We start from the raw sequence: 11,077 nt of genomic DNA, 5'->3' as shown, positions 1-11,077 counted from the left end.
ATATTGGACAGTATACTCAGAGTTTTATTTTAAGATCAACTGTAGGTATTTTATTATCTGTGTGGTACATTCAATACTACAAGGTTTAAGTGGTTCTATATATCGAATCATACACTGCGATACACTGGAAACCAATCCAGGAGGAAATAATTCTATGGGTTCATCAGGCATTTGATATTTGATTATAACTTGTTTAGTTTTAATCATAAAATGATATCTTTTACACTGTCTGCTTCAGTTGGTGGTGTTGCAAAGAAAATTTAGTAGCAGAAAATACTTTAACTTAAAATAAATGATTCACAAGCAATTATCTGAGAATGTGTGGTGTAAAAAGTAACTTGAGACAATTCAGTGACATGGCAAACCTAGAAAGGTGTGAACTTTTAATATGAGGTTATTCAAGATTTGCAACAGATAAAATACAATTTCCAGTCTTAGTTTACATTAAGAATTTCAGTTTTACAGCCAGAAGTGTTGATACTCTTTACTTCATTTCACTTTATTGTATATAATTTATTTATTTATTTATTTTACAAGTTAGTGCCTCTGATCTCAGATTTATGAATTAAAAAAATTCAAATATTAAGAGAGCTCTTGTGTGATTGTCATGCTAAGTCCTATCCCAACCTTGATGATAGTCTTGTGTGCCTCCTGCCTGACAAACACATACAGGAAGTTGATCAAAAGCAAGAATATCACATACAAAACTATATAATAACTTTTTGTGTCTGTTATTAGGTCAGAATCTTCATAAATCCTTAGTTAAAGACAGGCTCGTTACAAATAGGATGTCTTTATATATATTTACAGATACAGAGGGCAGATGAAACACTGAAACTCTAGTTCCAAGTGGAGCTGAAGCTAATTTATTTTGCTTTATTTCTGTTATGAGGGTTGGAGTTCTTTTTGTCAGAACTTGAAGATTTCTCCCTGGAACAAAATTCTAGCAATATACAGACCACAATATATATATATAAAGAGACCTCTCACCACTAAAGTAAATAAAAAAAAAACACACACATTCTTACAATGACTCTCATTGTTGGAATATATGTTATGGTCAATTTTATACTGGTCAAGAGGGAGATTTTGTGGGAGTTTTACCATGTTTCATATGGAAAAGGTTTTTCACTAAAGTGAGTCCTCATGTGTTCCTGAAGATTGGAACTATACAAGAAGTGTTTCCCACATATTTCGCAGTTTGTGGAAATTTTGTCTGTGTGAATAGCTTTGTGTCGTTTCAAATGGAAGTTACGTCCAAAATGTTTGCCACAAATGTTGCACTGAAATGGTTTTCCCCCAATGTGTCTTTTGACATGAATGTTCAGAGTGGCAGAGGCAGCAAAGTGTTTGCCACAGAACTCACATTGGAAAGGCTTCACGTCAGTATGTGTCTTCATATGCCTCTGTAAGTGTGAAGTGTCTGAGAAATTTTTGCTGCAAATCTCACATTGGAATGGTCTCTCACCTGTATGAATTCTGATGTGACGCTGTAGATGGGAGCTGTTTGAAAATTTTTTACCACAAATCTCACACTGGAATGGTTTCTCTCCTGTATGACTCCTCATATGCCTCTGCAACCAAGAACTGCAGGCAAACGTCTTGTTGCAGATATCACACTGGAATGATTCTTTGTTAACATGAGTCTTTACATGATTCCGAAGATGAGAACTACGGTCAAAAATTCGGCCACAGACCTCACATCGAAATGGCTTTACCTCAGTATGAACTGAAACGTGTTTCTCAAGATCTCTGTATTCAGGAAAAGTTTCATCACACACCTGGCATTGGAATGTTTTCTCCTTTAATGCTTTCTCCATTTCATCCTGAAATAGGGAAAGTTGAAAGTTGGTCTTAATTTAATTTCAACGTTTGAAACTAACAACACAGGTTAATGGCTGAAACAACAACATGGAGTGTATTTTTTGACAAAATTTTTAATTTTTTGACAGGGAACTGATCAAGTAATTTCATGCAAAGAATACAAACATTGTCATAAATATTGACATAAAAATACACACACACACACTTGCATACACACACACATGTGGGCACAAATATGTGCAGTTAAAAAATATACTTCACAACCACATGATTTTAGATTCAGTCCCACTGTATGACATGTTGGGTAAGTTTCCTCTATTATAGCCCAGGGTTGACCAATGTCTTGTGAGTGGACTTGGTAGGATGGAAACTTTATGGAAATCTGCCATATATACAGAATATATGTGTGCATGTTAATAAGTAAGAGAGAGAGTGTGTGTGTGTGTATGCAAGTGTGTGTGTGTGTGTGTGTGTGTGTGTGTATGCAAGTGTGTATATGTGTATTCTTATGCCAATATTTATGACAGTGTTTATATTCTGTGAAGTCTTTGCATGAAATTACTTGATCATGATGATGAATTCCCTGTCAAAAAATTTTAAAAAATTACCTCATAGCTCATCCAGAATAAAAATCCCTTCCTTGAAAAACAGGTAAAGGTTAGCAACAAGAAGCGTTTATATTCAGGTGTAAAATAATGCTTCAACGATAAAACTTTGTCCAGCCAATACCATCATGGAAAAATGAATGTTAAACAAATCCTCCTCCTCATCAACAAAGTCAAATTTTCCATGCTCACATGGGCCAGATGGAATTTTCACACATGCACACATATTTACTTATTATTAACTATTGACTGTAGCACAAGAGGTTATTAGGGAATGGTGGAAATAATGATGATGATGATGATGATGATGATGATGATGATAATAATAAAAATACATTGGGTAGAGTATATATGGAGTTTATACCTACTCCTTCTTTGCCTATCAAGCAATGCCATTTCTCTGAAGATATCAGAGTCTTGTCATCTTTCCTATTTACTAAAGACTCCACCATTGGTAAGTTACCTTAAGACCTCTCAATTGTAGGTTTAGCTTCCAAGCTAAATTTTCTCTCGAAATTCCCCTATAGATTCAGCTACAAGTTCCTTACTATAATGATGGTAATAATAATAATAATAATAATAATATTAATAATAATAATAATAATTATTATTATTATTATTATTATTATTATTATTATCATCATTACCTCTGCCTTAGTTTTCAGTCATTTTTGTTTGTCCATGGACAAGATGTCTCAAGAACCACCAGATAGATTCAGATGAAACTTTCAGGGATGTTTGGCCTCATGACTGACACAAACTGATTAGACTTTGGGATTGATCTGGTACTGGACAGATTATTATTATTATGCTGCCATAATCCTTGCTCTCAGTTCATCTTTGGTGTTACAAGGAGTTTTGTTGGTCTCTCCCTCAACTGCACTCTGCATGTAAATAATCAAGGAGTTTGCAGTCAGGGGAGTTAAGTAGCCAGATGTTAGGGGTGTGTGGTCACGGAAATTGCCTGACAGCCATGACTGGGTTTTCCTGCTTGTGTAGCATGGTGCAGAGTCCTGTTACCAGACATAGGGTCTTCCAGCAGCCAACCTTTTGATGTAGGGCAGCACTACCTCCTTCAGGCACTCGATGTAGGCCTCTATGTTGAGTCTGAGACCATGTGGGAAGACGAATGCAGGCATAACCTCGCCATCACTAGTGATCACTCCAAACATCATGATGTTGACTGGATGTTTGATTTTTATCACTCTTGGTACAAGCACTATCCTCAAATTGACACCCAATCTGAAATGTTCATATTGGAACTTCTGGCATGAATGCCAAGCAGTACATGTCATTTCCAAATTTCTGGCAGAGTGAATTGTGTCATAGAGCTGTTTTTCTCACAGACAATACCTAAGTGACCCTACTATACTGTGTAGTCAACAAAATCAAAAAGAAACAGTGTGCATGTGTGAAATTAAAAAAATATAAAATGGCAACAATTTATCCATCACACCCCATGTGTTTCATCTGCATTGAAAACTTGATCTGAAATGTAACCACCTTCTTCAATTATTTTGGCTAGTTTTGGAAGAAATTCTTCAGCAGCAGTCTTAGTAGTGATGATGAAGTGCTTCCACTATCTGTAAATACAATTCTAGAAGGCCTCCAAATTCTTATTTTTACCACTAGACAGATGTAACACACTTGATGACTCTAGATCATTAATCTTTTTGTGAAATCATTTTATGGTTTTACTATCTACTGGTCTCCTTTTTTGACTGTTTTTATCTATCCATATTATTAAAGCTTTCTCCATTTTTTTCTTGAATCATGTCTTTTGTATATGGCAACGACTTATAATTTTGTTCCAGAAGCTATAGATCTTCTAATGGCAGCATCATTCTTTTTGATTGTTCTTAACATAGCTTCATTTCGGCAGAATGCTGCATTTTCGTCCTTACGAAGACAATCCAAAATATTGATCTTGGTCTCCAAAGGAATCGATGCTCTTTTATTTTTCTTAGATGCATCAACCGACATTTGGGTTAGGTTATCATTTTCTACAATAAAAGATATAGCAGAAGGTGAAACACGCGACGTCTTTCATATTAGACCCAATGTTAACAACTGCCACTGCATGCCATCTGATGGAGCGATTACACACAGCCAAAGGTATGTACAGTGCATAGGTCCCACCCACACTGGAGAGTGAGAGGGGCGGTCACTATTCAGAAAAAATAGATTGGATTCTATTTTACTTTGCTAAATTGTTACTTAATCATGGGTGCTTTGTAAATTATAATTGATTTATGTTACTTAATCGTTTATTTGCCACTTGCAATAAATTTACTGGTCACACAATGAAAGATGTTTAAACAGTGTTAAAGTAAAAACAATGGTGCAAAAAGATAATTGGTTCGTTTTGTTGGACTGTGCTATTTCAAAACCATGCATAGAGGAGTGTATATATATATATATATATATATATATATATATATATATGCATGGCTTCTTTAGTTGGAAAGAGAGTGAGGAATGGTGAGGGCTTATCTTCAAGATACAAAATGAATATGAGAGAGGGAATAGTGATAGAGGAACAGAAAAGTGGAATGGATAAGTAAGTGATGTAGGGTGTACATGAAGAGATTTACCTGTACACATACATTCATATATCTATCTATCTATCTCATCATCATCATCATCATCGTTTAACGTCCGCTTTCCATTAAACGATGATGATGATGATGATGAGATAGATAGATAGATATATGAATGTATGTGTACAGGTAAATCTCTTCATGTACACCCTACATCACTTACTTATCCTTTATCTATCTATCTATATATATATATATATATAGAGAGAGAGAGAGAGAGAGAGAGAGATAGATAGATATATATAGATATATGAATGTATGTGTACAGGTAAATCTCTTCATATACACCCTACATCACTTACTTATCCATTCCACTTTTCTGTTCCTCTATCACTATTCCCTCTCTCATATTCATTTTGTATCTTGAAGATAAGCCCTCACCATTCCTCACTCTCTTTCCAACTAAAGAAGCCATGCATTCACCTCTTCAACAAAATACCTGTTCCTGTCTTTCTGTTATACTTTCATGTCGTTCAAAACTGTACCTAAGTTGAAGGGTCTTGTCTTCCAAGTACTTAGTAACCTCACTAACACTGGTATTACAAAAAAGCATTCAGTACACTCAGTAAAGTGGTTGGCATTGGGAAGGGCACCCAGCTGGAAAAACCATGTTAAAGTGGACATTAGCGCTCAGTGCAGTTCTCTGGATCATTGATTCCTGTCAAACTGTCCAACCCATGCCAGCTTGGAAGAAGAAACATTAAATGATATATTTTGTACCCTATATTATTCTGAGATCTCTAATTTTTATTCAGACAACACACACACACACACACATATATATATATACACATACAGTCAAGTCTGCATTTGTTACCTCGACTGTATCTTAGAAACCCTCTCCTATCATTAATTTTTCCATCACTCAGATTTGTATCTCTCATGCTGCTCATACAACAATGAATGGTATGGGACCTGCCTACATTTAATCCACCTACAACCACCCACACCAGCACCTCTCTTGCCCATCATGAGGTCAATGTATAAGAAACCTAATAGGACATGTTTCTACCCAATGCATTCTCCTTCACCCTTTATTTACAATTAGTCATCAGCCATTCTTCTTTGAGCCACTTCTTATTGTCATCCATCAACTATTCTTACCATTTTCCCATCATTCTCACTTCTCTTCTCACACCAATCACTCTGCATCTACATCTGCCACATTGTCTTGGGCAAGCAGATACATCTTAGAATAGTGAGTATTCTTTCCTCTTATGGCATATGAGGCAACTCTTCTCATTCCAGTGCCATGACAAATGTACCCAACACACTCTATAAAGTGGTTGGTGATAGGAAGAGGACAATTCATAACAGGTTGTTAAACATCAACATGTTATTACATTGTAGTAAATCCAAGTGGGACTGACATACATGCATATATATAATTAGCTAAAATGATTTTTAAGAGCAACATATTTAACACAAAAGCAGAAATTTCACATATAATTCTTATTTTGAGCTCAACAGCTGTTTCATTAACATAAACGTTGTTAAATTGCTGAATTACATGATCATGATACATAAAGAAGTTAAATTATTTTAAACTAAATAAATTTAAAATTTGGGTAAACTAGAAGTTTACCAAGATCTGTTACCAAGACCATATAATTAGTAGGGGAGAAGGTTGTTCAGACAGTAAAGTAGACAGGGTAAGAACATGTTATAGGAAGTTCAAGAATCTATTACACTCTCTGGCGATGAAAGTATTTTTCTTTAGAATGAAGGATAGATTGTACGATACTTGTGTTTAGAACTGCATTGCTGCATGGTAGTGAGGCAAGTGCCTTAAACACAGAAGACTTGTGAAGGAAAGAAAGAAATGAAGCAAGTCTGCTCTGATGGATGTGTAATGTTAGAGTGTATGAACGCCATAGTACAAAATAACGGAAAGAAAAATTGGTTATAAAAAGAATCTGTTGTAATGTGCAAGAGAAAAGACTGTTCTTCCATGGACTGTGCATGGAAGATGACTACTGCATAAAAATGTGAAACCTGTGGAAGAAGGAGACCAAGGAAGACTTGGAAGAATGTAGTGGCAACTGACCTGAAGATGATTGGCAATACAAAATGCTGAAGAAGACATCTCCATCCATCACATGCACTCTAACTCATGGGATGAGTTTAGAGGCTGCTCAAGGTGGCAAGCTGGCAGAATTGTTAGCATGCTGAGTTTAATGTTTAGGAGCATTTTATCCATCTTCATGTTCTGGATTCAAATACTGTTAAAGTTGACTTTGCCTTCCATCTTTTCATAGTCAATAAAATAGGTACCAATTGAACACAGGGTCGATTCAATCAACTTACCTCCTCCCCCGAAATAGCTGGCCTTGTGCCAAAATTTAAAATCAACATTTCTACACGGCTAGTCTTACATCTGCTGCTCTCTAATTATACACCCTTCATTCCATTCCATCGACATATTGCTCAATCCCACTTTTTGCTCATCTTAAATAATGGTACCTCTCTCATATCCCTACCACCTGTATTGATCACTCTACCCTCATCACTCAGCTCACTTGCTCTTCAGCAAAGCCTACATACATATAGGAAGGGGCTTTGGACTCATCATACCTCTATCCAATACACTTTAACTACATGTTGTGTCTCTCAGCCATCTCGTTCATCAACATCACTACTCTCACCTTTATCTACTACCGTTGTCCACCTGTCACTGTTAATTACTTCCCCTTCTCCAAGTTGACCCAGATGCCCCTTACCTTCAAATTTTTGCAGTTTTCATCGATCTACCTATTTACTTGGCTTCCTCTGCTAATACCAACGGCGATCTTGCGAACCATTCTCCTTCCAACACTTCTACATGTCCTTGCCTTTTTCGGATCCTACCGCACGGTCCAACCTGTGCGAGCATGGACATTAAATGATATATAGCTGTGTGTACACACACACACACACATATATATATATATATGTGTGTGTGTATGTGTGTGTGTGTGTTGCGCGCGCGCAAATATATATGTATATACCTATATATGGAAATATGCACACACGTTACTTTTCTATTCCTGAAGTAGATATCAGGAAAGTAATTAGCGCTAAATTATTAATTGACTATCGTCAACGTAATATACGTTCCAATGTCTGCTTTTTTACGAGGCAATTTCAATTCATTTATGCAGCTAATACACAAATAAAAAAAGAGCATGAACCTCATAACATTCTAATATTCGTCTTCACCTAAACCTTTTGAAAAATAGAAAGATTTGTGGCCTAGGAAGAGGAAACGATCATTACATCAAAACCTGATAACTCCATTCACAAAATGTAAAGTTTCTCAGGGTTGTCCACTTGGTTTAATGTCCAAATATGGTAAACAGTTGACATGTGTATGTATGTGCGTGTTTTCTTCTATTTAATACGAATTCATGCGTTGATACGAGACAAGATACGCAGAAAGATACAAATAATAAAAATCAACAGGTTTATACAGACGTTACAATGTATGTAATACTTTACTATACAAGAACACACACTACTGTGTGTGTACATATATATATATATATATATATATATATATAAGCCTATTGTATGTCTTGACCTGATAGAATAAAAAAGAGAAAGTGTACAGTGTGACAGAAAGAGAAAAGCAGGTAGTGTGAATTAAGAGTGGGAGGAACTTACTTCTAACTGCTGACGCTGTTGTTGTTGTCAGTGCGAGTGCAAGAGAGAGGTATTAAAATTAACACTTTGACATTCTGCAGATTCTATCACAAAACAAGTTATTTTTATTACTATTATTATTAGTTGCCGGCAGCGTTGCTGTTTGTTTTACTGGCATCGAAATAACAGATGCACACACATTTGCTTTGATGTGGCTGTGTTAAGACTTGCCAAGCCGTAGTCACTGTAACTGAGAGGAAGGGAGAGGAGTAATGAAAAGAAGAAAGGAGAGAGAGAGAGAGAGAGAGAGGGAGGGAGGGAGAGAAAGAGATGGAAAGGGAAGGCTTCCGTGTGGCAATAAGAAGAGATGCGCCGACCGGTGTCCACTGATGAGAATTACCGCCTTGGTAGCTGTTAATTCTCAAACCTAAAACAAAACAATCGCTGGATGTTGTATCATTTGATGCTTATGAATAATTACGAAATTTATTTATTTATCATAACGAGATAAAATATAGAGAAATTTTATTTTTTCCCCCTGGATTTTGTGCGAGTAATGATGCATTTTTTAATCATTCAGAACGCACTGTCCATTTTGGATTCGTTTCCTGAAATTCAAAGTCTGATGTATAAAAGAAAGACAAAATGATGATGCGAAAAAAGCAAGATGAATAAAAGTGAGGAATTGAAAGTAGGGGAATATGGGTGTAAGAGTGGAGGAGGTGATAAGAAAGTAAAGGTATGAATGAGAAAGGCGGCGAGCTGGTAAGGCGGCGAGCTGGTCAAGGCGGCGAGCTGGTAGAATCGTTTGCACGCCGGGCGAAATGCTTAGCAGTATTTCGTCTGCGGTTACGTTCTGAGTTCAAATTCCGCCGAGGTCGACTTTGCCTTTCATCCTTTCGGGGTCGATTAAATAAGTACCAGTTACGCACTGGGGTCGATATAATCGACTTAATCCGTTTATCCCCTCTGTGTTTAGCCCCTTGTGGGTAGTAAAGAAATAGTAAAGGTATGCATGAGAGGTGTATGAGCGTGTGTGTGTGTGAGTGCGCGCTCCGGTTTGCGTGTATAAGAGAGAGAGAGGGAGAGAGGGTATGGGGTGTTTGAGATTGAGACTTACTCGGAAAGGAAAGTAAATACGATAAAATTGAACGGGAAGCGAGAGGTGGGGGAGGGAGACAGAAACAAAGAGACTGAGAGAAGATAACAGTTAGAGAAGGGTCGACCAATGTGCGCTGATTGGCTTGTAGAAAAATCAGCAATATGCATGAGCAGAAAAAATTTCAGAGCAGCGTTCTGCACACTTAGTAAAAACACCGAAGGTTTCATATATGTAATACAGAGATTTCAGAAACTTCTATCAACTACGATTATTGATGCGTTAGTAAATGAAAACTCCCTCTTTCAGTATGTAATGTCTAAGAAAAAGGTAGTCAAGGGAAATAACTCCATTAGACTCTGCATGAGGGAGCGGATCAGCCTTTCAAAGCAACAAGCGCTTTTTGTGTTATTCGAAGTCCTTGGTGAAATATATTCAAACCTAATGATCAACGCAAACACACACACACACCCATCTATCTATCTATCTATCTATCTATCTATCTATCTATCTATCTATCTATCTATCTATCTATCTATCTATCATCTATCTGTCTGTCTGTCTGTCTGTCAAGCCTCAATAGAATCATGGTCAAGATTGGTTGTGTGAATGCGTGTGGCTTGGGGTCTCCTTGGAAACAAGGATACCTCCTAAATGATATCAAGTCACACGATTTGGGAATCATAGCCATAAGTGAGACCAGACTCCACGAGCCACGGGCCCTAAAGTCCATGTTTGGCGGACAGTTTAACATTTATTTTTCTCCCTGTCTGCCGAGGATGGGCGGTAGCGGCACCACGGAACTTTTTCACAAGAGCCTGGATCTCGAAGTCAAGACGATATTCGTAGACCCGGAGGGTAGACTGGTCGTCCTGGATGTTGACGGCAGCAATGGGTGCGCTTTTCGACTCGTATCAGTCTACGCACCGCCTTTAACAGGTCGGCCGGATTTCTTTCGACGTCTAGAAGTATTCCTGGGAATGTCTCGTCCTTTACTTTTAGTGGGGGATTGGAATGCTACCTTGGACACGCATCTAGACTATGTGGGGAGAGACAAAAACAGAAGGGGATGCAAATGCCTCAGAGACATGCTCAGACGATTCCAACTGTCTGACAGGTACCGACTCGACTACCCAAATGCACCAACGTGCACCAAATGCACCAACGTGGACATGGAGCAACCGCAGTGGGTCGTCGAGATCGTATCTAGATAGAATACTGTGTAGGACAGTAGACAGGGATAACTTAGGATGTTCACAATTCCACACAGTCAGCTACACGGACCACAAATTCGTGACGTGTACGCTAGACTTAGATAAGGCACATAG

At 37.5% G+C, this 11,077-nt stretch overlaps 1 protein-coding gene across 2 annotated transcripts; it reads right to left on the bottom strand.

The window, feature by feature from the left end:
* Positions 1–352: 352 nt before the first annotated feature.
* Positions 353–9,156, bottom strand: LOC115219077 (gastrula zinc finger protein XlCGF7.1-like). 2 transcript variants are annotated; one of them, XM_036508811.1, is made up of 3 exons: positions 8,672–9,156; positions 991–1,826; positions 353–932 (listed from the first exon to the last, which is right to left on the bottom strand). In XM_036508811.1, exon 2 carries the CDS (start codon positions 1,818–1,820, stop codon positions 1,101–1,103), a length of 720 nt encoding a protein of 239 aa, XP_036364704.1. In that variant the 5' UTR covers positions 1,821–1,826; positions 8,672–9,156; the 3' UTR covers positions 353–932; positions 991–1,100. The 2 variants fall into 2 exon arrangements, with proteins under 2 accessions (XP_036364704.1, XP_036364703.1); XM_036508810.1 differs by lacking the exon at positions 8,672–9,156 and adding an exon at positions 7,077–7,234.
* Between the last annotated feature and the right edge of the window lie 1,921 nt (positions 9,157–11,077).

Source organism: Octopus sinensis, linkage group LG14 (assembly GCF_006345805.1).
Source record: "Octopus sinensis linkage group LG14, ASM634580v1, whole genome shotgun sequence".
NCBI lineage: Eukaryota > Metazoa > Mollusca > Cephalopoda > Octopoda > Octopodidae > Octopus > Octopus sinensis.
The sequence above is the reverse complement of the archived record's forward strand: the minus strand, read 5'-3'. Positions and strand labels throughout refer to the sequence as shown.

Excerpts from the sequence above, each read along its gene's own strand:
- LOC115219077 (XM_036508810.1), bottom strand. The coding sequence starts at position 7,121 with ATGGAGATGTCTTCTTCAGCATTTTGTATTGCCAATCATCTTCAG. Across the intron at positions 1,827-7,076 it reads GTATTGCCAATCATCTTCAG|GATGAAATGGAGAAAGCATT; the intron begins GTCAGTTGCCAC and ends TCCCTATTTCAG.